General features: G+C 48.5%; 1 protein-coding gene across 1 annotated transcript in view; it reads left to right on the forward strand.

The window, feature by feature from the left end:
* Window positions 1–27,917, forward strand: part of CSMD2 (CUB and Sushi multiple domains 2) — a 676,035-nt gene that overhangs the window by 516,527 nt on the left and 131,591 nt on the right. The window contains 5 exon segments of the mRNA XM_061120111.1: window positions 33–235; window positions 5,685–5,876; window positions 11,458–11,596; window positions 15,982–16,169; window positions 27,533–27,727. Coding sequence (XP_060976094.1) covers window positions 33–235; window positions 5,685–5,876; window positions 11,458–11,596; window positions 15,982–16,169; window positions 27,533–27,727 — 917 coding nt within the window.

The following is a 27,917-nucleotide window of genomic DNA, read 5'->3' on the forward strand; positions in this document are numbered from 1 at the left end:
TGCATGACCACCTGCCTCTTCTCCCCACGCAGGCTCCACTTCCTGGTGTTCGACACAGAGGAGGTCCACGACGTCCTGCGCATCTGGGACGGGCCGGTGGAGAGCGGGGTCCTGCTGAAGGAGCTCAGCGGCCCGGCCCTGCCCAAGGACCTCCACAGCACCTTCAACTCCGTCGTTCTTCAGTTCAGCACCGACTTCTTCACCAGCAAGCAGGGCTTCGCCATTCAGTTCTCAGGTCTGTGTCCACCCTCCACCACCCACCTGCATCAGTCCTGCCTCAACCTCCCCGCCCCCTCCCTCAAGTCCCCTCTTTCCTTCATCTCTCCACTCGGGTAAAGATGTTTGTTGAACATCTGCTTTGTGCCTGGTTTATGGGCAACGCTGGTACTAACATCCGTGCTGAGCTTACTCTAAAGGAGGAGACAGGCAGGTGAATAGACACTGACACGCAAATCTACGAGTATGTGGAGAGAGGAGTGTGAACTGTTATGGTCACCTTGGAGCATCAAGGAAGATGTTCCAGGAAAGACAATGCTCAAGCTCTGACCCAAACGATAAGTAGAAGTTACAGAAAAACAGACAGTATTTCAGGGAGGTCATGGTCAATGATGACGTGGGCTTAGAGTTGTCATGGAATTGGACATGCAGGATTCCTGGGGCCTTATTATATGAGTAAGAGAGGAAAGGGCATCTTGGGTGTGAAGGGCATGTTAAGAGGTGCAGAGGCAGGGTCATGGATTCCAGAGGTAGAGGGCTGTCCTTGGCTGAAACCTGGAGTGTGTGGAGGGAGGCAGGGCAGGAACAAGCTGGCAGTGGTTTGGGGCACAATCACGGAAGAACTGATCTGACACATCACACACGCTGATTCTTAGTTTAGTGCAGGTCTCAGTAAGGACTGGGAGCCAAATATGAGTGATCTAAATTCAATTACTTATGTACTGTGGTGGCCAAGTATGGGGGAGCATCACAGAGAGCTACCAAAATCGGGCAGCGCTCAGACATCCAAGTCCTGACATAAACGCGCATCTGTGATGGTCCTGCCTCTCCTGCGATGCATCGTCTCCTATCCTCTGAAGTGCCTCTTGCATCACTCATCTCCCTGCACGGGTGACTCTGCCTCTGTCTACGCTTATGTTTAGTATACAGCAGCTGTCTCATTACCATCTCCTTACCCCACGGTGGGTGTGAGGGGGTGGTTTCCATGATGATGGCCAGAGCAAGGCTGTGTGGCACCTGGGCCGTGGCTTTGCCTCCACTTTCTCACCTGGTAGATAGATCAGGTATATCTGGGTATATCTCTAGCACCAGTAAGGCTGTAACGGCATTTCAGAGCCTACTTCCAGCTGTTTTGGGCATCTGTCTTCTCCATGGAGACCAGCATTTAGCAGTGTGGGGTGGGAGGCTGGCACACATGAGGGTCTCCAGGGCCATGTTCTTATGTACTCAGTAACTTGCCCGCTTAACATTCACACCGGCTGCCAGCCTCATGAGAAATAGCTCCTTGTGGGATTCACTGGGAGTCTTCTTACTGGAAAGCCGGCACCCACTTATCCATGGAGAGGGCCCCTAGTGATCACCCAGTAACACTGAGCTGACCCAAGATTAGAGTCTCACTGTGGGGCCGCAAGAGTCATTTTAGATAAGCATTTCCCGACATCTGTCCGCATGAGGTCCTTGGGCAGTTCATTGGTATTGCAGGAAAAGGAAGTCTGCCTGATCAAATTATGTCAGGAAGGTGCTTAGGTTGAGGCAGACCTAAAGAGATTATCTGTAATTTGGAGCCTCCGAGAACATCTGTTCTGCTAATGCAGATGAATTCGGAAAGTGTCGGGCAGGTCACAGTTCTCAAACATATTTTATCGTGGGTGACTTTTTCCAAGGCTATCTCAAAAGATTAGCATTTCATGAAACAAACTTTTGGAGATTGCTGGTATACACCATAGAAAGCTCTCCCAGCAGTAAAGAGAGTGGAATGCTAAAGAGACAGCTCAGACCATTCACTGGGGAAAGGAGAATTAGGAATAATTAAGTCAGATATGTATTTTCTCTGTGTTGAAGCTGATGGGTACGGTTTTACAGAAGGCCCAGCATTGCACGGGCGAATTTCCCCCACAAATTTGCAATATCTGACCTGTAGTGTGTCTTCAGGCTTGCCACGTGGGCCAGAGTCCCTGGGTGGTCCCGTGAGCCATGCCTTCACCCAGCAGCTCCAGCTACTTTCCCACACACTGCTCAGCTCAGAGACACCCTCTTCCTCCTTCAAGTCTCATCTCAGATGCCACTTCTTCCTAAGCTCCCCATTCAGAATAGACTGCGGTCACTATTGTCACCACCAGCACTTCTGTTTCTTCAGCACATTGCCAATTCTAGGCCCTCAGCCTTGCCTGGGACCTGGCCACCTACTTGCCAGCACACAGGAAGCTCTTAGGGGTGGGGGCCGCCTTGTGTCCCCATCAGACTCCTGCAGCAGGAGCCCACTCACTACCCAGTGGACCACTGGGTACACGAAGACATGAACAAATGGATGGTTTTCTCCTAACACAGGGTTTCCTTAGGCAAGTCACCCTGAGTACCACTTAGGTCCACAAAGAGAGGAGTGGGCAGAACTACCTGGTCTAGGCTCCAGGAAGGCTGTGCCAACCTGGCCTGGAGTGCTGGTATACCCGAGGTTTGGGAAAGGTCACCTTCCCTGTTGCTGTCATCACTTAGCAAATACCAGCACTGCTCTAGGGAAGAGGGAACGGCTAACCCCACGTTAACGTTATCGTGTGTGTTTGACAGGGGATTGTACAGAAATGCCAGGGACGATTAGTACAGGCTTGGCTTTATTGAGTAAACACGACTGTGTAACATCTAACATCCTGTCTGCACCACATGGATCCAGCCTCTCCCTGGGGGCTTTGCTGAGCAGCTCACATTCAGGAGCATTAAAGGGAGAATGAAGAAAAGGTGAGAGGGAGCCCTGAAGGAGAGGCACGCGTAATCACAGCCACCTATAGAGCCAGCACCACCCTAAACTCTCTGTGATATTATCTGTTATAATTTTCCCAAAACCCATAAAGCACGGGCATCATTATTAATCCATGCTGCAGATGTGGGCTGTGGGACCCAGAGAGGTTTCTCATTCAAGGTCATATAGAGTTAATAAGTAGAAGAGCCTGGGTCAAAATCCCTGTGTCTGATTCCCAAACCTAGGCCCTTAATCATCGCACTCCATTGCCTCCCCTGTATGGTCAGAACAGTGAGCTGTTTTTCTCCCAGAGAATCATTTACATGTATATGCTGTAAAGCTGGAGTTGAAAGCTAAGTCTGCTTTTAATTGGGAAGGGAGAAGATTGGTTCTTGTTTGACTTTATAAATAAATTCAGTAAGTGTCTGATGGTGACGGTTTGTTCATTTATTTATTCACCCAAGAAATATTTACTGAACACCGCTGTGTGCCGGGTACCACTCTAGGCCCTGGAGATACAGCTGAAAGCAAAACAGCCAAGGTCTCTGTTCCCATAGTAATGCACAAGTGATCTACAATATAGAGGAAAACATGTGAACTAGCAAGATGATTACAGGTTGTGCTATGAAGGGAACACAACACGGTAATGTGACAAATTTGATGGAAAGGGATTAAAGGGTAAGCCCAGAAGAAGGTGATCAAAGAAGCCTGTCTGAGGAGAGGATGTTGGAGCTGAAAACTGAATGACAAGACAGAGCCGGCATAGAAAGATCTGTGGCAAGAGCGTTCCCAGGCAGCAGGGGCAGCAGGTGCAAAGGCCCTGGCGGCAGGGATGTGGGGGAGAGAAGGCCCTGAGCTGGCTGTGCTGGAAGGAGACTTTACAACTGTGGCTGAAACATAGTGATAGCAGATCATTAAGGGTGTTAATGATTAAAGCTGGATCCAAGCAAAGGATAGGTTTTAATATGTGCTTTCAAAAGAGGAGACTTTAAGGTACCATAAACCAGGAGTCGGCAAGCTTTTTCTGTGTAAGTCCAGGTAGTAAATATTTCAGGCTTTGTGGACCACGTGATCTCTGTCATAACAACTCAACTCTGTCATCAGAGCATGAAACCAGCCGTAGACAACTTGTTTACAAGTGAGCACCCCTGTGTTTCAGTAACACTTTGTTTGCAAGGACAGGCATGCAGCCAGATTTGGCTGTGGGCCTCGGTTTGTTTTATACTGTCTTAGGCATTACCTGGTATAAGGAATTAGGTACTCCAACTCCAGGACCTGTCCATGCAATCCTAGATCTTGTAATTAGTGATATCAGTGTCTGCAGTTGCCCTGGGCTTTTGCACCGAGTAATAGAGGAGAGTGGATACATATCCCCAGGAGATCTGGAGGATGTAGAAAGCATAAAATCTCTCTAAGGCCTCCTGGTTTGCTTAACAACTAATGTGGGAACTACCCTGGAGACCCAGTGGTTAGTTCAGATTTTGCCTACCAATACAGGGGGTGTGGGTTTGATCCCTGATCCAGGAGCTAAAATCCCACATGCCTCATGGCTGAAAAGCATAAAACAGAAGCAGCAGTGTGACAGATTCAATAAAGACTTTAAAAAATGGTCCACGTTTTTAGAATCTTTTTTTAAAAAATAACTACTGTGAATTTTACATTTTATTCCATAATAAATTCATTTGCTTTAGTGTAAAAGTTATTTTCCCAGAATTTCTGAGAAAAATTGACCCTCCAAGTCAATGACTGTATTGATCCTGTGTCCCCCAGAGTCTCCTATTTCCAGGGCCTGCTGAACACAATCTATGCACCGTGACACAGGCGGGGACCCTGGAGGAAGCTGGGGTTGATGCAGCTGCCCCAGAACCCTTTCTCTGGACTTCGTCTCATACCCTTTCCTTTGGTGTGTTTTCTCACCTGCATTTTGTCCATTTATTCAGTCATGCTTTTATTCATTTGTTCCTCCTTTCCATCATTTATTTGATGTTTGCTTTTAGAATAAACGGGCTTCTCTATATTACGCTGTCTGATATTAGGCTACAAATATCTTCCCAAATTCCTAGGTTTATTGAATTTTTAAAACATCCCAGCTAGTAATGTTTATTTTGAACTCTACCATGCCACTCGCTGTCAACACCAGATTTCTCTCTGTTTCAGTCTGATGAGTTGCGGGTTGGTTGCCATGCAAGGGAGAATATGATCTTCATCTGACCTTAGTAACTCCGGCATCTTCTCAGCCACCACTCAGCATGCAGGCAGGCCAACTCCCAAACTCCCTGGCAGACCTTTCTGATTGCATATTGGAGTTTATTCTTAATTACCTTGTCACTCCCTCATATGGATCATGTTAGCAACATTTTGCAGAATTGGAAAGCTCTCTGTAACAAGGCTTGTGCCGTTAAATCAAATTGAACTCAGTTCTACTATCATAGCAGGGCAGTCATGCTTAACTGTAGTATAGTATCTCATGGTAGATGGATGACCGTGATGCTGATGGTACGGGTAGAACAGGTGACGGTCAGGAGCAGGGGTGGAGGTGGTGACAGGAACGGGCGTGAAAACAAAGGTGACGGCACTGCTGCTGCAGCTGCTGATACTGACAGGAGGTGATGGAGATGCTGGCAGAGACCTTGGTGATGGAGATGGTGACGTCAGTGAGCGTGGTGAGCCGGGAGCCTCACTGTCTGGCAGACACCTAGGCAACCCCACTTTCTCCTCTGTTTTCTTATCCCAGTGTCCACGGCAACATCCTGCAATGACCCTGGGGTTCCCCAGAATGGCAGCCGGAGTGGCGACAGTTGGGAAGCCGGCGACTCCACGGTGTTCCAGTGTGACCCCGGCTACGCGCTGCAGGGAAGCGCGGAGATCAGCTGCGTGAAGATCGAGAACAGATTCTTCTGGCAGCCCAGCCCGCCGACCTGCATCGGTACAGAGCAACTGCAGTGTGACCCCCGCTCTCTGGTCCCAGCACTTGTATCCTCCAGGTCTCCCAGCCCCTTAAGAGGCAGCTGCATTTGGAGTCTGTCCAGGAGAGTCAGAAGAGCTGAAAGTTGCAGGAGCCTCCACGCTTACTCTGCTTTGCCGGCATATGTACACACACACACACACACACACACTCACTCACACACACACACACACACAGTCATACCCTCACACTCTGTGTCTGTCCATGTGCTGTGTGTGCTAAGGCACTTCAGTCGTGTCCTGCTCTTTGTGACCTTATGGACTGCAGCCCGCCAGGCTCCTCTGCCCATGGGATTCTCCAGGCAAGAATACTGGAGTGGGTTGCCGTGCCCTCCTCCGGGGGGTCTCCGCCACCCAGGGATCAAACCTTGTGTCTCCTGCATTTGCAGGCAGGTTCTTTACCACTGGGCTTCCCTCGTGGCTCAGAGGTTAAGGCGTCTGCCTCCAATGTGGGAGACCAGGGTTCGATCCCTGGGTTGGGAAGATCCCCTGGAGAAGGAAATGGTAACCCACTCCAGTGTTCTTGCCTGGAGAATCCCATGAACGGAGGAGCCTGGTAGGCTACAGTCCACGGGGTCACAAAGAGTCGGACACGACTGAGCGACTTCACTTACTTCTTTACCACTAATGCCATGTGGGAAGCCCCACTCACACTCTACACACTACAGATTCTTTCCACTTCAAAATAGTCCCCAAATTTTCTGTTTGTCCCTTTTCTCCTGGCCCAGTCCATATAGACTGGGAGGAGGACCATGGGTCACCTCGGGTAACCAGGGTCCGCGGGTTTTGAAATGACCCTTCTATTACCTGAAGTGCTGGGAGGGCGCTCGCAGGCCTGGATGTAAAAGAAAGACCTTTGCTCTTCTTCACAAGCAAATGAATCTGGCTTTTGGTTCCCCAGCTCTGTCCTTAGTCCTTAGATTTCCCTGCTTGACGGATGAAGAAGCGGAGGGTCTGCAATGTGTCCGTGGTCACGTAGCTCGTGCAGGTTGGGGCCTGAGTCATCAGTCCCGCTCTCTGGCTCCTGAAGGCTGGGAGGAGGAAGGAACTTGAAAGGAGAGGAGAACAGGAAAGAAAGAGAAATCAATGAAACAGACATTCCAGGGCTCAGGTCCACATGGCTCTTTCCCTCAGGCAAAATACAGAGTGTAGTTCTGTGCTGTGTCAGCAATGGATGCCAGAAGAGACCAGGAGTCCTGGGGTCCGTGCTGGACCTTTCCTCACCAGCCTCACTTAGCTTTCCCTGCAGCTGTCTGTAATGAGCACCATCCCGTCACCTTACAGTAGAGGCATCTGAAACTTGGGAACTTTGAATATCTTGTCTCAAATCACAGAGCCAGGATACGGCAGCGCCAAGAGTCACCCCGACGCCAGCCTGAACACGACGCCTTTCACACGCCTGACTCCCACCCCTGAGATGGTTTCCGGGGACGTCCTGAGATGCCCACCCCGGTGACGCCCAGCCCCCTCTTTGCATGCAGGCTCAGTGGGAGGTGCTGTCCCGGCAGCTGAGGACTGGCCTTTGCTCTTTGGGCCCCGAGGCCTGGCGCTGAGTGCTGACCCTCGGGGGCAGTGAGGACTCACATGGGTGTGTGTGGTAGGAGCTCAGTGCAAGTGCCGGGGACAGGAAGGCGAGGCCTGGGTTTCAGAGCCCACTCGCTTGTCAACTGCAGCTGTGACCCGCCAAGAGAGCAGAGGATATTGAGGAAGACAGGTCACAGGGGGAGTCCTGGGCTTTGCTGTTTACTAGTTCAGTGGCTGCGGGGAAATTGCTTCAACTCTCTGACGCTCGGTCTCCTCATGTGTAAAGTGAAGGTAAACGTACTTGCCTCGTGGCGTTGTGGGGTGAGACAGCACTAACTCTGACCTCAAGAAATATTCACGTCTCTCCGTCTGTCCTTCCTTCCTCTCTCCTGCCTTGCCTTCTTTGTTTGCTTCTTTCACATTTTTTGGACTCCCTTCCCTTCCCTGAACCAGACTTCTATTTGGTGGAGGGAATTCTAGTGAGGGGAGGGGGATCAGGGGGTCAGATGACCTCTGAGGCGCCGTCCAAATTCAGCCTTGTCTCAGGCTGGGATTCCTTCAGTTTGTCTTACGGAAAAGCAGGTCCTATCACAAGGCTGCCCCGGCTGGAGCAGGGGGAAGCCCCAGGCTGAGCCGGCGAGAGCAGTGCGTGTGTAGCCGGCAGGGCAGAGAGGTTAATTTGGCTTTCATTACCCATTCTTCTGCGCTCGGTGTGGGGAAATGTTCCTCGCAACTAAATGAGCGTCTGCCTCTTCTGGAAGTGACAAGCCCCTCCTCATTTCCAGCTCCCTTGGCCGTCTGCCAGGACGGGTCTGGCTGGCCTTCAAGCCCTTTCATTATAGGGAGGAAGCAAAGGAAGGTAACAAGCGTTTGTGAGCACCCTCCCCACCATAGGCACTGGGGTGGATGTAGCTACATTTTCTCAAATGAAATCACTGTGCAGTGAGTTTAGAGCTTGGGTTCTGGATTCCAGCTGCCTGGTTCGAGTCAGCTTCATGAGGACAGGCGGTGTGGCCTTAGACAAATCACACCATCTCCCTATACCTCAGTTTCCTGCCCTGTAAAACGGAAGATAATAGTACCCACCTCCTGGGGTTGTTTGAAGGATTGAATAAGATAATGCTGTCAAGCTCTTAGAGCCATGCCTGGTTCATAGTAAACACTGTGTGTATTAGAGGCCTTTAGAGCCATTATTCTTTTCTTAAATTTTATTTTATAGATAAGAAAACAGGGGCTCAGGGAGGTGGGATAGCTTTGCCCAAAGTCACAACTAGGAGGAGGCCAGGTGGAAATTTGAACCCAGGACTGTATAATGTCAAGATCAATGGTCTTTTCCACAACTCTCATCCCTCGATACAGCTGATCCACTTTTTAGCCACCTGGAATGACCAGTGCCTGTCCCCCACAACTCACACCTGGGCATGGTGGTTCGTAAGGTCAAGCCTGGATCTGAGGGCAGAGCCTGTCTTCCGTTTCTAACTCATGGTGGGGAGTGGACAGGGCCAGAGTGAGGCCTGGGGGCTGTGCCCAGGGTTGGAAGGGAGACCTGGCTCCCGGGTCCAGCTTGGCACCCCAACCCCAGCCCTAACTGAGTACCCACTTGACAGGATGGGGTGCCGCTGGCTTGTCGCCATGGCCTCATTTAGTCTCCAACAGCTGTCCTCCTGGCCAACGCCTGGGCCTAGAAGGGGAAGGGGGACTTTGTGGCCCTCTACCAGCTCCACCCGAGCGGCAGGACCCGACCATCCTGTGGGTGTGGCAGCCCAGGAGTCCAGCCACAGCCTTGAGGACAACTGGCCAAGAGCAGAGAGGCCCACGCTGGGGTCCTGGGTGGGAAGCAGATGCCTGACTGCCTGATACTGGGGGGTCATCACGCAGGGAGCTGGGCCAGAGCAGGGGCCTCGAGCCCAGACAGGCTGAGAGCATTTGGGGGGTTGGTGGAAAAATAGCGGGAGCAGTTTTGAAACATGAAGATTCACCCCATCTGTGCAAAGTTAAGGGAAGGAACCCCTGGGCTGTGAAGGAAGGTGGAGCCTGGTCACCCTTGACTAAATGGAGGGAGCAGGGGAAGATGCCCCCGGAGCTGGGGCCCCTGCCCTGAGCAGGGTTTTCTGCTCTTCCTGGCTGTACCACTGTGTTTTCTAGGCCGGCCTGGGCAGGGCCACATGCAGTGGACAGGACAGTGTGGTCTTACTTTGTTAACTTCAAGGTTTCACCCTGACCAGACAGCCCTCCAGTCTGTCCCATCCACCGAAACCATCTTGTCTCGAGAAGGGTCGGTGGAGAAGTGAGTGAGGTACAAGACAGACTCAACTCAAGGGACCATCCTCACTCCCAGAAGCTCTACTCCTGGGTACCCCGCCCCCGCCGGCCTGCAGGGAGGGACCGCCCGCCCATTCCCACTGTCGCCAGTGGCTCCAAGGTAGCAGGGGGGAAGTGATAGGCTTGGGGGCCAGGTACATGTGGATCTGAGTCTCAGAGTGGCTCTGGGCAAGTTCCTTAACCTCTCTGAGCCTCAGTTTCCTCTTTTCTGGGTCTGGAAGGTTAGTCCATAGCTTACCGAGTTGTTATGAGATAGAAATGAGATATGGATCTAAAATGCTATATGTCATATGTGACTTTTAATAGGTGTCCACTGGAGTGTGTCTGGTACTCAAGTTGGGACTTGACAAATATTTCCCACAAGAAAAAACCCACATGACCCATGACCACTCAGGTTTTATGTTCAGCCACATTATGGCTCTTACGGCCTCATCTGAAGACCTACCATTTTTCAAAGAGACCCTGTTGAGGATTGATCCAGTCCTTTAGGCTCACTGCTAGTAAAAGCTACACTGAGACAGCAAAGCTTAGTTCTGGGACAAGCAAACGGCTGTTCTGAAGTCCAGTCCCGGATGCACCCTCAGCTCTCTCCTCCACGTCCAGTCCTGGCCCTTCTGTGGGCTCACTGCTTGCCCACTCTACCGCCAACCTTCAGTGTACCCTGAGGTTTTCAGATCAGGACATGTCTGTAGTCTCAGACATCTTTTCCTGTTAACATCCCCGTACAACCTCCCAACCTTCACTTTATCAGACCCTCTTACTACAGTCCAATAACCCAGCCCCCTGGGGGAGAACCAGATTCAGAAGCTGGCACATACCCCCCAAGAGCTCTGGATGAGCAGCTTGCTATATTCCTGGCCACCTTCCCACCCGCAACCTGCTGGAAAGGCCTGTCTTCTCAGGGGAGGGCAACCACCGTGGACTAATTGGGGATTTGTAATATTTCCATACAACGGAGGAACACATGCTATCTTGGAAAGAAGCCTTTGAGGAAATTGGAAGGTGTCTAGGTGTCTGCAGCCCCACGCAGGTGCCAAGAGCAGTGGCAGCATAGGAGGCCAGGCACGCTCGGCAGACACACGTGATTGTTTTCTGCTCCTCCTGACATCAAGTGCACTGGGATTAGTGGTAAATAACCCATAAAGCTCAACCAGAAGCGGGATCTGATGCTTTGAAAGGAGTCTGAGTATTTCACATGTCTGAAAGCCCAGTAATGGCTTCATACATGGACGAGGTCCAGTACGCCACGTGCTTTCACAGACATCTCCCAAATCTACAACCGCTCCATGAAAGAGGTGTTACCTCTGCACAAGAGGAGGGACACTGAGGTCTAGAGAGGTTAGATAAATTCCCTAAGGTCACACAGCCAGGAAGTGGCAGAGCCAGCTGTTTTGATTTTGTTGTTCAATAGCTTAGCGAGGTGAAACCCCTATAACATAAAATTAACCATTAAAAAAGAACATTTTGGTGGCATTTAGTGCATTGACAGTGTTGGGCAAGCCCTTCTCTCTCCAGTTCCAAACAGCTCCATCACTTTAACGTGAGACCTCACCCCCATGGCACGCCACCCTTCCCCTGAGCCCCTAGAAACAAGTTCTAATTTAGGTCGATCGGACTCAATCCCTTCTCTGCCAATGCTGGCGGGAAGGTGACCAGGTGCTGGGGACAGTCTCACCCTTGTCTTCCTCTCTCCTCAGCTCCCTGCGGGGGAGACCTGACGGGACCATCAGGAGTCATCCTGTCACCAAACTACCCAGAACCCTACCCACCAGGCAAGGAGTGTGACTGGAAGGTGACTGTCTCGCCAGACTATGTCATCGCCCTGGTATTTAACATGTACGTACCTTTCCCCCAGGTGGGAGGTGGAGGGCTCAGAGCAGGTAGGGGTGCAGACCCGGGTCCCGGTGAACATACATAGGGCCTCTGTGAACAGGACTTCGTTCCAGGGGAGGTGAAGGAGTCCAGAAAAGGAGAGAAACCAGCATTCCTTGAACATCTCCTGTGTGCCGGGCACTGTGCTCTGTGGCTTCATACCTAGTATCCTCGTATGTGATCCTTGTGTTCAGGCTCTCAGTCGTGTCTGACTCTTTGCAACCCTTAGGAATGCAGTCCACCAGGCTCCTCTGTCCATGGGATTTTCCAGGCAAGAATACTAGAGTGGATCACTGTTTCCTCCTCCAGGGAATCTTCCCAACCCAGGGATCGAATTCACGTCTCCTGCATTACAGGCAGATTCTTTACCACTGAGCCAGCTGGGAAGCCCTATTTAATCCTTATGATAATTTATAAAGTAGCTATTATTTTGGTTTGTCTCTCTCTTTTTTTTTAAACCTCTGAAGATGCCAAGATTCAGAAATTCAGGGTCGTTTTCCCCTGCTCTTCTGAATTCTTCCCCGCTACTCTCACCAGCTTCTCCTACCACCCTCTCCAGTTTAGGAACAGCCCAGGAATCTCCTAGCCACTCCCCTGCCAAGCTCCAATACTATCTCCTTGATTTCTTTTAGAAGCAAACTCTTCACAAGAATTGTTTCTGCTTTCCTCTCCTTTCCTCGCCTCTTGTTCACTCTCAAATCACTGACATCCGGTTTCTGACTCCATGGTTCCACTGGCAACTCCTCTGCATTCCCGGCTGCCAAACCAAACTGCACTTTCCACCCTTTGTCCAACCTCATCTCGTTATCACTCCCTGCATCCTTCTCCTGCTTTTCCCCTTGGCTTTGTGGACTTCCCCCCTCTGGCTTCTTCTAGGAGTTTGTGGATTCTTTTTCATGGCCCTCGCCCTCTGCCAGGCTCTGTCACAGGCCCCTCTGTCTGCCTGGACAAGCTCATCCACTCTGACGCTTCACTCACCACTGGTAAACGCGAGACTCCAGTCTGCCACCCATGCAGACTCTCTTGTCGGCTGCAGGCTCCATAGCCAACTATTGGACTGTCTCTGTCTGATACCTGCAGCCTTCGTGGTTACAACACATACAAACCTAAGCCTCTTGCTTCTCCCCCTCAACGATCTCTATTCTGAAAACTGGGGGCAACACCACTGTCCATCTTTCACTGCTTTTTCTGTTATTGGCCAAGGCATAGAGCCTCGGCTGTATTAACCTTAGTTTTTCCCCTCTTCTCCATCCTCCCAGCAACTGTCTTGGTTGATGCCCTTTTTGCATCCTGTCTAGGTTACTGCCACAGGCTCCTAACTGGTTCCTCTGCTCCATCCTGTCTTCTGTGCCAATCTCATCTTTAGCTCGGTGTCGGAGTGATGCTGTCGCTGGAAAACGCTGAAATATGCGCCTCATTTACCATTTTAACACACAATAATATACTACTCAGCAATAAAAGGAAATGAACTACTGACACATGCAGCAACGTGGATGAGTCTCAAAAATATCACACTGAGCGACAGCAGACAGACACACATGAGTACATAATGTATGATTCCACTTAAATGAAATTTTAGAATCAGCAAAACCAATCTGCAGTGATAAAATGTCAGTTCAGTGCTATCCTCTGGGGGTGGGGAAGATTGATTGAGAAGGGCCCCCTGCCCTGGGAACTTCAGGGGATGGTGGAAACTGTGGGTCTCGATAGACATGTGTCAAAACTGAAGGAGTGGTATCCTTTAAGAGCTGATCATTTCAGCGTGTATAAATTATACCTCGGTTTAAAAACAAAGAAAGAAATAGATATATCCCTAATTTTTGAATACTTCAAAGTCTCCCTCTTCTCTATAAGATGGAGATATTGTTTGGGGTTTAAATTTGGGGGTGGGGGGAGTTGTTTGTTTGGGGTTTTTATTTTTGGTCCAGTCTTTTGAGTTTCGTTCCAAACCATCTGGTCCCGGCCTGCCTCTCCCCTCAGTTCCCTGACCTGATCCTAACTGAACTACTTACAGTTGCCAAGACTACTTCATACTTTGTGACTTTGCTTCTGCTCATTCCCTCACTGTGACTTCCTTTCTCCTCCTTGTCCGGTCACTGAGGGTCTTCTGCTGCCCCAAGACAAACTTCACTCCCATCCTCCCTAATGAACTAGGTGCCGTGTTCCCACTAGCCTGCACAGACTTTAGACTGTGTTGTCTTCACGTCCGTCACTTCCTTCAAATCCAGAACCGTCTTGAAGAAGGGATGGTGTCTGACATCTCTGCATCCTGGGCACCTTGCACGGTGGCCAGCATACTGGGGGTGCTCAGATAAAACCCCATGGTTGCAGAGAGACAGGGGCAGATGGAGCGCTTTTGGAAATGAATCCAAACTGACTCACTCCCAAACCCTTCCTTGGTGACCTTTGAAAGAGCAGGTGGAGCCACTGAACTATGGGGGCAAGAAGGCCATACCACCCAGCCATGGTGGGGTGACCCTGCAACTGAAAAACAGTGTGAGAGGTGCTGTGTAGGGGGACCAGTGCACATGTGACTCCATGTCTAGTCCTCCCAGACCCCCGTCCTGTCGCTCTGCCAGCTCTAGCCCCACCTTTGTCCTAGATAGTAAATGATAGATGGCCTCCTCTCTCTGCCATGTCTTAGTTAAAGGGTAGAAGCTCCATTTGGTTCTCAGTCCAGCCAAGTGGAGGATCTAAATATCCCAACGCATAGCTGGGCTGTGAACAAGTTGGCATCAGACCACTGTTCGCAAACCCATTTACTTCTGTGGTTTCTGTTATGCCCGATGTCTGAATCCCCGAGCAGGAAGAGAGAAGGCCTCCAAGACAATGCAACTCGCAAAAAGGGAAGTTTATTGCTGACTCAAGTCAAGGCTCCTGCCGCATCCAATGCAGTGGTGCGGGGTCAGAGAGCCCCGAGCCCAAGCTGTTACACAAATTTATAGGGTGAGCACACGCCGTTGGTAGTTGGTTCAAGCGGATTGGTTACAAGTTTGCAAAGCAATTTCATTGGTCAAACACACTCAAAACTTTTGGCGCGCGGGGGACTTTCCCGGGGGTTTCCGCCCCGTTCCTAATTGGCAAACAGCGGTCAGTGTTAAGCGAAAGCTGATCCAGGTGGCCTGATAATCTTAGCACCCAGAAGTAGGAAGGCCTACTCCTAATCTAAGCTGCCTGCCATGGCGTTACTTCTGCTCGCCTCACAGTTTCCATCTTGGCATCCTTAGTTGGCACCAGTCGCCTTTGTTGGGTGTATACCTAAGAGTGGAAGTGCTGCATTGTAGGGCAGGCATAGGTTCAGGTCTAGCAGATACTGCAGGACCGTGTCCCCTAGTGGTTGAACCAATTCACACCCCCCACCGGCAGGAGGTGAGGGTTCCAGTGGCTCTACCTTCTTGCAGGTCCTAGGTATTTCCCCTCATTTTCACTCAAGCCACTTCAGTAGGATAAGTGACACTCAAGAACTCTAAGGTTCAATTTGCTAAGCTAAGAAGGTTTGTAAAATGGGTTGTTGTTTTTTCCTAGACCAGGGTGAGGATTGCTTAGAAAGAGACAGCCAGGGGGGAGCCAGGAATGGGGGGTGGGGGGAATGAATGAAGCGAGGGTCTTTCATGAGAACGAACCCCTTCCTGCAGTGACTGGCTACCTGGGTGGCTCTCACCCTTCAGAAAAGGGGGTGCATCTTAGGATAGTGTAAAGAATAGTGGAGGCAGGTAAGAGGCCCAGCTTCTGGGCGCTCTGTGGGTTCTGACCACTCCGTGTGTAGAGCTGATAACTGATTTTCCCTTCTGTGCACAGCATAGTGAATATAGACAACAACGTTGTGTTATCATCATCAAACTTGCTAATAGGCTGGATCTTAATTATTCCAACCACTAAAGAGAAGCGATAATTATATGATGTGACAGAGGTGCTAATTATCGCTACAAAGGAAATCATATAACAATATATAAATGTAGTCAATCAGCATGTTGTGCCCCTCAAATTTATATGCCATGTCAAATATAGTTCAACTTTTAAAAATACCTTTTAAAAAAAAAAGGGTGTTAGGCTTTTGACTCCAGCTTTCTGGCCCCTAATGCTAGAATCTGGCGGCTCTGTCCAAGCCTGCCTTGTCCATCGTCTCTCTCACTGGGAGGTCAGGGAGCAGGGCGATGGGGGGGCTTCATCCTTCAGTCCCCACTAGGAGGTCTCAAGGATTGGGCGCCGGGGCGGGGCGGGGGCGCAGAGGCAGGGGGTGCTGCAGGGCTTGTTGTGTGGAAGGCCCCATCCTTTGGTTGAGCCCAAGGCTGGGTACCAGCCTTTATGTGACCTCAGCAGGGTGGGCTCTGGATGTTTTTGTTCCCCAGCTTTAACTTGGAGCCTGGCTATGATTTCCTCCATATCTACGATGGACGGGACTCTCTCAGCCCCCTCATAGGAAGCTTCTACGGCTCCCAGCTCCCCGGCCGCATCGAGAGCAGCAGCAACAGTCTCTTCCTTGCCTTCCGCAGCGATGCTTCAGTGAGCAACACCGGCTTTGTCATTGACTACACAGGTAAGGGCCCGGGGCGAGCAGAGATGATGTGGGCAGGGCCAACCACACCTGACCAGGGATGGGGGAGGCGTAGTGTGGCAAGGAGAAGGTTGGGTGGGGTCACGGGGAGCCTGCTGCCACCTGCAGAGCCCCTGCCTTTCTGTGGCCCTCGGGGTGGGCCCTCACACTCAGCTGCCCCAGGCCTGGGAGAAAAGGGGCCGCGCTTTCTGCCTGCACCTCGTTTCTGTTTTGACATCACGAATCCCATTTGCTCCCTTTTCTACCAGGGTCAAGTCTAGATCTTCAGTCTCATAACTTCAACCCAAACGATCAGTTGGCACCTTCAAGGCCACGCCCCTGCATTTGCTGAGGGTTCTGATGTGAGGCCCAGTCTCCCTCTCTACCCCAAAGCCTCCCACCCTCCCGGATAAATGCAGGGCCCACCCAGGTCCTGGGGTCGCAGTGCCTGGATCTCTGTCCCAAGGCCACTCCTTGGCCATCCTCTGGCACCCTGTCATAAACTGGGTACTTTCTGACACTGTTTTTCATCTAATTTTTATTTTATATTGGAGTACAGTTGATTTACAGTGTTGTGTTAATATCAGGCGCCCAGCAAAGTGATTCAGCCACCCATAGATGTGGGTCCATTCCCTGTCAGACTCTCCTCCCATATAGGTCACTGCAGAACGACACCTTTGATCACATTTTCTCATCCCTCCAGCTAGCCCATCCTTTTGTTCTCATTCCACTTTTGGATTAATGAAAGCAAGCTAAAGGGTATGGGGGTCAAGCCAAGGTCAGCAGATTTTTTCCTTGATGGGCCAGACAGTAGTAAATAGTTCAGGTTTGTGAGCCATGCAGTCTATATCACAGTTACTCCGTGTACTGATGCCGCTATAGCACAGAAGCAGCCAAAGATGGAGCAGACAGGAATGGGCATGGCTGTGTTCACATAAAAATCTGCTTACTGACACAGGCCTTGGTCCCTGCCTGGGCAAGAGCATTGACATCAGATCAACTGGGTACAGGGCTCGTGTTTACTCCCTAAGGACTTATTGACCAGAGACATATTAATGTGTCTTTTGTTACGCAAGTGTTATTGACTGGAGTATTTCAATATTCACTTGTTATTGTTGTTGATCTTCTGTTGCTCAGTCATTTCCAACCGTTTGCAACCCCATGAACTGCAGCACGCCAATCTTGCCTGTCCTTCACTATCTCCCAGAGTTTGCTCAAACTCATGTCCACTGAATCGATGATGCCATCCAACCATCTTATCCTTTGTCACCCCATTCTCCTCCTGCCCTCAATCCTTCCCAGCATTTACATAGCAAATCACCAGCCACAGGTGTTTGTTTCTGCAAAATCCCCCAAGTCAATAGCGTGTAATGCCTCTCCAAAACTCTATTTCTGCATCTACAAAATGATGGTAGAATAATTCCTACAGCACAGAAATGTACTTGATGAATCCAGGCATGAAAGCCCAGATCTGGGGCCTGGCACCTTGCAAACATCCTGTAATATTCCAATCGTAGCAGCAGCAGGAGAAATATTCCAGGTTCTCAAGCACTTCACTTTCTCCTACCCTGTTATTCTCTTTTTGACCTTTTCTTTTTCTCTAATGATCCCGGGCCCCATTATCCAGATCCTAGCTCAATCTTTTGCTTGATTTGTGAGCTTGGTTAGATATTATCTCTTGGAACCCATTTCTCCAGCTATAAAATGGTGATCATAATAGCTATGTTGCAGAAGGTTAAATTAAAAGATATTTTATACATATAAATGAAATGTAGGAGGATGGTGCCCAGGATGGACTAAGTACTCTGTAGATACTCTGGAGATGATGGATTTTGTTATTGCTACTGTAACCCAAGTTCTGCCAAACTCATCAGCCTGTGTGTACAAATGGGGTCACAGTACCAGCTAAAATTAAAAAGTTCCTGGCTCACGTCTCCCACTTGCTTAATGTGGGACCTCAGCAACCTCTTAAAGTGTCGCTTAATTAAATATTTGTGGCAACTCCTGGGAATAGTTCACACGAGCTCACAAATAATCCTAATCATAATAGTGGTTAATTTAGTAGTCTGCCAGCGGCCAGCAGTGTCCTGAGCAGTTCATATCCATTGACTCCCCGAAATCCTTGTAACTCTCGATCACCTGCTATGTGTCAGATACAATTCTCGAAGACACTTGGGGCACAAATTAGAGAAAGTTTTGCCTGTGGTCATCTTTCCTCGTGGGACTGGCCTGGATTCTTTGCCACCCTCTCTTCCTCTCAATAACCACCGTTTGATAAGCCTCCTACACTCAGTCTCCACATGCTGATGTCAGAACAAATACAGTCACAAGTTGTGGAATGCTAACAGAAGGCATGTCTTAGGTTCAGCCAGGACCCCCATTGCTCCGCCCACCACCATCCCCACTGCCGTGTCATCATCCTCACTTTTTATTATTCGTCTCTTTAATTACACTTTCATCGGTACCCTCAATTTTCCTGCTCCCTGATCCTTCAGTTGCATAAACCTTGCACAACTGCGCCTTTTATTAAATTCCCTGCCAAGTGGCTGAGCACAGCTAGAAGTCACACAAATGTGGCACTTGGAGCCACCCCAGCCAGGCCTTAGCAACAATCAGAGTGACATCTAGCTTGTCCCACCTGAGTCTTCTATGTGGCAGGGATTCTAAAATTTTACCCCACATGTCACAATTTTCAACCTTCTTATAAAATGACTGCATTTCATCATCCCTGGGTACAGTGGCCCCAGGGTAGAAACTCCCTCAGCTTCCTCCCTGGTCCCCTTGTCATGGCAACCTGGCCATGGTCTCCTCTCCCCCAGGCCTCCTCTACAAATCCGTGTGCTAGAGCCACACTTCTAGGTCCTCACTCCCTGTCCAGCTGTTGGCCTAAGACCATATCGAAGGGTCCTCAGATACAAAACAAAGCTCCCGGGAATAGGGCCTTCCAAGCTGCCACCTGAGTTTGCCAAGCAGCCAAAGGAGGCCAATCTGGGGAGGGGCAAGGGGGGAGACACAGCCCACCATGCACCTTCTACCACCTTATGAGGATCCGCGGTGCAAGTGCCAAATGAATGTGTCTACTTGGGGTGGGAGGTACCTGGTGAGACCTGGACCTTCCTTCCTTCCTTCTCAGATTACACACCTCCAAATTTGGATCACCTCTCTACTATGTCCCAGGCCTCTGGTCCGGTAGCCCATTTGGTGGAACCCAGGGAGATCCCATGGTCTCCTTTTCCATATCCCTGGGTTCCTGGAATGGGTCCACTCTGCTACCGGATCCCAAGAACTTGACAATATTCCCTCACGTTCAATATCTATATAAGGCAGATCGCCATCACTTATCACCTATATGGCCTTAAACAAGTTACCTAACTTCTCTGAGGATCACTTCCTTGTCCCTCAGAGAGGGACAGTGGTACTCTATGAAGAGGTAGTTGTAAGGACTGGTCAATAGGCACAGCCCCTGGCAGTGGGCTCGATAGTAGTTTCCACATACTTTGATCTTTGCTCTTCCATCCCATTGCCTTTCTCCTCCTGCGTGATAGATATTTCATTTGTTCTGCCTTTATTTGGAAGATAGAACCTTTGTTCATTGAACTAGCCTGGTAGAATGGGACATATATTTTAAAATATATGAGTATGTGTGATTTGTGCGTGCATGTGTCCTGTATACTTCTCCAATCCTTGGCAAAGAATTTAGATACTCTACATTCTGTGAGTGCGTAGAACACCCTAGGTTGAGTTGGTAGCCCACAGAGGACTTGCACTTTGAGGCAGGTGTGGATTCTTAGGAAAAGAATAGTTGGCTGCATCTATCTAGAAGCCATCTTCTGTCCAAAGGCAGAATCCTGTCTTTTAGAGAGATCCAGGGCTCCACTAATGCTGAGGATCTGGATCTCCATGGAGCTATGGTTTCAACGGTTCTGCTTTGGGAGGTGTGAGGATCCACCTCAAGAGAGGTTGCCAGACTCAGCTGGGCTTAGCCCAGTGAAAATGACTCTCTGACCCAAGTCAGCCCCTCCTTTGACCCAGATGAACAGACCAGGAGTCTTTCCTTATTTCCTGCCAACTTCCTAAGGGAAAAGCAAAAACAATTTTGTCCCATCTTAATGAGGGATCATTTAGTTCCTATGAAGAAACTATTAGGAAGGAAAAGGAGTAATTTATTACAAAAAGGTGAAAAACAGAAACACTTAAACCAACTTGAGACAGAAAGACTTTATTATAAAAAGAAAGCTAACAGCCAAACTGATTTAAGCTAAAGAGCATTCTGTATTTTAACAATATAGATGATAAAAACTCACTCTCACTTAGCATCAAAATGGAATGCATTTTTAGAATATAAGAGCCCCGAGGGCAGGAAGCGTGATGTCCCAAGGGGATTACAGTCAAGATGGGAGAATCAGAGGTTGAATGTGAGGATGGTCCTCCTCCATCTCCAGAACCACGTGGCCTGATCCCTGCTCCTTTCTGAGTATTTGCTACATTCACCTTTCTTTGTAGGTTAGTTTTCTTTGCTTCTCCATTCTCCTAGGAAAGCAGGGCTTCCTCCCTCTTGGCTTTGAATCACTTCACAGTTTGTATCCCAACTCCCAATCCCAAAAGAACCATCAGATTGACAAGTTTAAGTCAGAGGTCTCCTGAGTGGTGTCATAGGATTAGGCTTTTGCATAACGGGCAAGGGACGATCAGGCATTTTGATTCATTTTCTCACTGAGTAACATTTTTTGAGCACCTACTATGTGCTAGACACTGCTACAGAGGCTGAGAACAGAGCAAGGAACAAAAGAAAGTCCAGGCCTCCGTGGAGTTCATGTCCTAAGCTCACAGGCATTTCTACTACAATGGAATGTTGGAGGTCCACCTGTATAAGGCGAAGGTGGGTGGGTGGGGTGGGAGGGCAGGTGTCTCTGTTCAGTTGCTCCTGGAAGGTGGCTGTGCTGTCTTAGTCATCTCTGCGCAGCCCTTCTAAGAGATGATTCTGAACGCAGTCCTGTCAGCTGTGGGTCTCTATTACCCCACGCTCTGGCACACTTCTCATCTGAATGCGGCCTCCTGGGTAGTTTTACCATCTGCTAGAAAGATGCAGAGGGAATGAGGTGAATCCTGTCTTTTGAACACAGTTTTGAAAAACGAGTCCCAGGGAGGTTTAGTCTCTTTTTCCAGACCAGAAAAACCAGTCAGGTGGTTGGGAGGGACCTTTATTCTCATCTTCCAGCAGGTGTGGTGGTTTCCTCTTGGGCCAGGACAGGCTAGGGCATCCATGCACATGTCTAGAAACCGTTCATTCACTCAACAAATGCTTATTAAACTGCTCCTTCATGACACGCCCTGCGCTGTATGCCGAGGACACAGCGGTGAGCAAAAGGGTCACAGTCCCAACTTGAGGGGAACACGAAGGTGAGGAAACAGACAATAAATTAGGAGACGAACAAGAAGAGAGAAACCTAAGAAGGGAGGGGAGAACAAACTACCGTAAGAAAGAGAAATGGGGAGCCCACTTCAGAATGGTGAAGGCCTCACCAAGCAGATGAAACCCAAAAAGAGACCTAAAGGTTGAGAAGCCCCCTGTGTAAGAGCAGGAGGGGAGAGAGTTTCAGACACAAGGAAGAAGAGTTCAAAGCAGGTGTTAGAGAACCTGAAATAACTCAGGAAATGCCAGGGTGAGTCAACTTTTCCAAAAAGTACTAAAAAGTACCTATTTTCTCTTTCAAGCCCTTAAGAGTAACACTGTAAGCAGAGGACTTCCTACCAGATTTCCACTTTTGCGCCCCCCACTCAGCTCTGCCCTGGTCTTTCTAAATTAAAGACCTCTTCATTTATGCTTACTTTCAACTTAACACATGTTTTTCTTCAGATTTTTCTAAGTATAAACATTTTTCAAATAACAATGAATACAGAGGTATTCCTTATAACTATTATAACACTGGATAGCAGGACAAATAGAATATTTAAAAGAGAAGACAGAAATTACTGATTTTTAAATCAGAGCTCATTGATAACCTACTATCATATCATCATTAACTAATATTGATGTCTTTAATATGTTGAATATTTCTATACCTTTTCCAGGTCAGAAAGGAGAGGCATCATATGTACAATATGTTATCCTTCTAACTTTTTGATCCAGCAGTGTCATATTTCTGGAAAATAAAATAATGTATGCTCTCTTTTAGAATCGTATTTGGAATAATCATTAAAATTAATTATGTTTTTCAGAGATTCTATCTGGCTTATGTGTCCTTAATGGCATTTTATGACTAATAGAGGAGCACATTGATGTATAGTTTTATGGTGGAAAGGAAAATGAATTAAAACAATAAGAGTAAGATGCTCCACAAAAATAAATATATAAGAAAGTAACACGTTTATTAGAAAAATTCAACTAATACAGAAGCATTTAAGATACGCTCTAAAAACTTAACATCTCCCAATACTGCTGCTGCTGCTGCTACTAAGTCACGTCAATCGTGTCCAACTCTGTGCGACCCCACAGACGGCAGCCCACCAGGCTCCGCCGTCCCTGGGATCCTCCAGGCAAGCACACTGGAGTGGGTACAGCCATCCCCTAGAGTACCAGGATAAATGGCTTGTTGTCTCATTCCAGATATTGGATATATAAAGTAATATAAATTCTATACTAGAGGTCAGCAAACTTTTCTGTAAAGGACCAGAGAGTAAATATTTTAGTTTTAGCAGGCCGGATGGTCTCTGCTACTATCAGTTCTGCTGTTACAACGCTAAAACCGTCATAGACAATATGTAAATAAATGAGTGTGGCTGTGTTCCAATGGGTTCCAAATGGGTATGACTGTGTTTATTCACAAAAACGGGCAGTAGCAAGTCAGTGGACTGCAGTTTGCAGATCCCTGTCTATATGAATGGGGATCACACTGTATATAATCTGTAATATGGATTGGCTTTTCTTTTTTGAGCTTTGTTTGGGGTTTTGCCCAACAATAGGTCTTGGGCGCCTTTCCATATCAGTATTCGAAGACTTTTGCTATTCTTTCTACTTGATCTTAGCCAAAAGGCCAAGAAGCGATTGCTATTCTTTCCAAAGGTTGCTTATATTTCAGTGGGTGGCTCAAATCCAGCTTTGTTAAACCAGTTCCTTACTGTTTGAGTTGTCATTTTCAATATTTTGCTGTTACTGCGTTTGGAAACAGGCCTTATCTATTAAGACAAAAAGAATCTGGTTCTTTTAATTTTCTCATTTTGGAGGGCTTGGGGCTTATTTGTTATTATCATCATGATGTTTTAGTCATTTAGTTTTATCATTCACAGCTGAGCTCTGGTTTGGCAGCCTGAAGACCTGATTTTGGTATTAACTCTACCTCTTAATAGTTGAATGGCTTGGAAAACTCATTTAGCCTCTCTGATCACCACATTCCTCATCTGTAACCAGAACAGAAGCATACCTGACCCTCCCTACTGCAGAGGGTATTGTGAGGTACAAGCAAGATAACAGATTGGAAAGTGCTTTGAAAATTGTGAAACGATATTCCTGTGTAAGGGGCTATCATCATTATCATTAGCCTTGTCGTTATTATTAATGTGACAGTGCTTGGAATGATGAGCTCTTCTTGCTCTGACATGTGAGCAGTGAAAGAATAGAGTCTGTAGTTGGCTCATTGATGTGGTTGTTGATTTTCTAAGTCTAAAGGTGTTCAGCCAATCAACTCAGCATCCATTTATTAAGCCTCTATTATGTGCCAAATAGAGTCAGCCCTAGTGCCAAGTTCTGTGCTAGTTGCCAGGGTTATGAGAAGAATAGATGATGGATCCCTGTCCTTTAGGAGTTCAGAACCCACTGGAAAGAAATGCACTTACCCGACCTACCAAGATAGTCAAGAAAAGAAAAATGAAATTCTGCCAGAAAGAAGGCAACATTCAGGACATTTGCTCAGGAGAGCATGGCATTGAAAAGTATAGGAGTTTGCCACACAGAGAAGGGAGAAAAGGACTCTCTGACATAGAGTAATGTTCTGGGCAGTCACATCCAGCTGGGTATGCCAGTGTGGTGGTTACCCACTCTCTCACATAGAGTAATGTTCTGGGCAGTCACATCCAGCTGGGTATGCCAGTGTAGCAGTTACCCAGAAGCACAGTTGTTTATATGAGCTAGAAGTCTATTCTTCTGTGAAAGAAATCTGAAGATTTTCATCCAAAGCTGTTGAAGTGTCTCCATCTAGGCTCCTTGTATCTTTCTGCTGTATCATGGCTACATGGCTCCCATCCTCAAGGTTATCTCAGGATCCAAGGTGGCGACCAGAGGTCCGTCCACCACATCTGAGTTCCAAACTGTGGGAAGGAAGAAGGGAAGAAAGAAGGAAGGGATGATGAATACTCTCTCAGCTGAGTCGCCTTCCCTTCAGCAGTCTTTCTGGAAGTCCCACATGTATCCACTTTGTTGTTCAGTCGCTGAGTCGTGTTCAGCTCTTTGCGACCCCATGGACTGCAGAACACCAGGCTTCCCTGTCCTTCACTATCTCCCAGAGTTGCTCAAACTCATGTCTACTGAGTCAGTGATGCCATCCAACCATCCCATCCTCTGTCACCCCCTTCTCCTCCTGCCCTCAGTCTTTCACAGCATCAGGGTCTTTTCCAAAAAATCAACTGTTCATATCAGGTGGCCAAAGGATTGGAGCTTCAGCTTAGCATCAGTCCTCCAATGAATATTCAGGGTTGATTTCCTTTAGGATTGACTGATTTGATCTCCTTTCTGTCCAAGGGACTCTCAAGAGTTTTCTCCACTTAAGAAATATTTATTGAGTGCCTATCATATGCCAGGCACTGGACTACATGTGTGCAAATTCGATTCAGTCGTGTCCGACTCTTTGCGACCCCATGGACTGTAGCCTGCCAGGCTTCTCTATCCATGGGACTTTCCAGGCAAGAATACTGGAGTAGGTTACCACTTGCTACTCCAGGGAATCTTCCTGACCCACTTAGGAAATATTTATTGAGTGCCTATTATATCCCAGGCACTGGACTACAGCAGTGAACAAAACTGGAAAACTGCCTTCCTGGAACCTACATTCTAGTGGAGGGAGACAGAAAGAAATTAGGTAACTATATGATGTATGAGATAGTACTGACCTCAGTGCAGAGAATAAAGCAGAGAAGGGTGACAGGGAGTGCTGGGAAGAGGAATATCACAATTTTAAAGACCCGGCCAGAGGACTTCCTTGGCAGTCCAGTGGTTAAGACTCTGTGGTTCCAATGCAAGGGATGCGGGTTCAAGCCTTTATGTCATGTGGCGCAGCCAAAAAATTTTTTAACTTTTTTAAGTGAAAAGGAACAATAAGATTTGGTCAGAGAAGTGTCACTGAGAAGGAGGTATCGAGCTAAATCCTGCGAGAAGTGACAGGGGAGGCACGAGGATGGAAGAGACCAATGTGATTGGAGCAAAGTTAGCGAAGGGACAATAGGAATCAAGGTCACAGAGGCACGACTGGGGCAGGATGTGCAGGACCTCGGAGACTTGTAAGGATTTGGGCTTTTACTCTGAGTGATTCGGGAGGCAGTGATCTGACCTGACTGTGTTTACTACTCTTTGACCAGATCTAGCTGCCTGGGAGGCTGGAAGGTATAGATCTTAGCTTGATACTCTAGCCTTGATACTCTGGATAAACCCTGGGTTCCGTTACTTAAAAGCGTCAGGTGGGAGGAATGAATATTGGGTGCCACAGCTTTTTCCGCCTCATGAGTTATGTGAACTTGGTTCCAAGTTACTTGAGTTTTCGGAACTTCAAATAATATTTGACCCACTCTGAATTTATAACAGAAAAGATGAAGTACAAGACCTGGTGACGTTTCCCTGTATCTCTGCAGTTCACAAATGGGTCACCCAGTAGTCAGTTGCCTTCTGGCCAGAGATACTAAGCTTTGGGGAAGGACAGATTTGATGTGGGGCTCGAGGTGATACAACACAGGGCACATGAGGAAACCACTGAGGGGTCCTCTGTTAGGCAAGGGGCCATTTTCTGGATCCCACTTGAGTTTAAACTTAGCAGGGTATCTGGAACTGCTCCACCCTAAGCTGTAGGCAGAGACAATGAGCAGGGCCATCCCATCATCAGGGCACAAATGCAAGCTTCTAGAAACCAGGAGCCTCCATGCTGAGGGTGAAGGTTCGAAGCTGAGCAAAGGGATGGACTATGCCCAAGTAGTGACCTTCACCATCGTGACCTGGTCGCAACCGAGATATGAAGCATGGCGTGCCAGTTCCCATCAGTCAAAGCAGTGTGTGCCTCCCCTGAGAGGAGTGAGTCAGGGGTGAGAGAGGGCCTCGAAAGTGCGGCAGGAACTCCCTCCTTGGAGGGTCAGGGCAAGAAAGTGGAGAGAAGAAGGGAGAGTTCACTCTTCAAAATGACTTCTAGCCCTCCTTTCTTTTTTTTTTTTTAATTTTTAATTTAATTTTTATTGTATACTGGAATATAGTTGATTTATGGGCTTCCCAGGTGGTGCTAATGGTAAAGAACCCAGCTGCCAATGGAGGAGACATAAGAGACGTGGGTTTGATCCCTGGGTCAGGAAGATCCCCTGGAGGTGGGCATGGCAACCCACTCCGGTATGCTTGCCTGGAGAATCCCATGGACAGAGGAGCCTGGTGGGCTACAGTCCATAGGGTTGCAAAGAGTCATCCATGACTGAAGCAACTATGCATGCACACACTGTTGATTTTACAGTATGTCTTGGTTTCAGATGAACAGCAAACTGATAGTTATGCATATCCGTATACCCATTCTTTTCAGAGTCTTTTCCCCTGTGGGTTAGTACAGAATATTGAGTAGAGTGCCCTGTGCCATAGTGTGCTTCATCGCTCAGTCATTTCCGACTCATGGCAACCCCATGGACTGCAGCCCGCCAGGCTCCTATGTCCATGGAGATTCTCCAGACAAGAATACCCGAGTGGGTTGCCATTTTCTTGTTTTATTTGTAGTGGTGGTATCTGTTAATCCCAAACTCCTAATTTATCCCTCCCCCATAACTCCTCCCCTTTGGTAACCATAAATTTGTTTTCAAAGTCTGTGGGTCTGTTTTGTAAATAAGTGTATTTGCATCACTTTTTAGATTTGACGTCTAAGTGATATGTGTGGTATTTATCTTTGTCTGAATTACTTTACTTAGTATGATCATCTCTAGGTCTATACGTGTTGCTGCAAATGGCATTATTTCACTCTCCAGTCCCAGTTTTTAACCAAATTTATTTCCATACCTGAGTAGACCTGTCAGCCCCCAATGCCCATATCCTCTGTGGCTAATCAATGTCAGGGTCTCCCCACAGGTGCTGTGCCCTGGAATTAGGCCACTGATGAGCTAGCTCTCTGTGTATGTGTGTTTATTTTTCTTTTTTCCAGAAAACCCCCGGGAGTCGTGTTTTGATCCCGGTTCCATCAAGAACGGCACGCGAGTGGGGTCTGACCTGAAGCTGGGCTCCTCCATCACCTACTACTGCCACGGGGGCTACGAGGTGGAGGGCTCCTCAACCCTGAGCTGCATCCTGGGGCCTGATGGGAAGCCAGCGTGGAACCATCCCCGGCCAGAGTGCACAGGTGGAGGAACGTGGGGCTGGGACAGAGGCAGTGAGGACGCACAAGAGAGGCGGAAGGGGCTGGAGGCTAGGGGAAGGGGCAGGCGGGACATGGTCCTCATAGGAGGGCTCCTTGGCTCACTGTGAATGACAAGGCTGGAAACTCACCAGGGGTACCAGTCCCTGTCAATGTGTCGTCTCTCTCAGATCAC

The sequence above is a fragment of the Dama dama genome, chromosome 20, assembly GCF_033118175.1.
Source record: "Dama dama isolate Ldn47 chromosome 20, ASM3311817v1, whole genome shotgun sequence".
In the NCBI taxonomy this organism is placed as follows: Eukaryota; Metazoa; Chordata; class Mammalia; order Artiodactyla; family Cervidae; genus Dama; species Dama dama.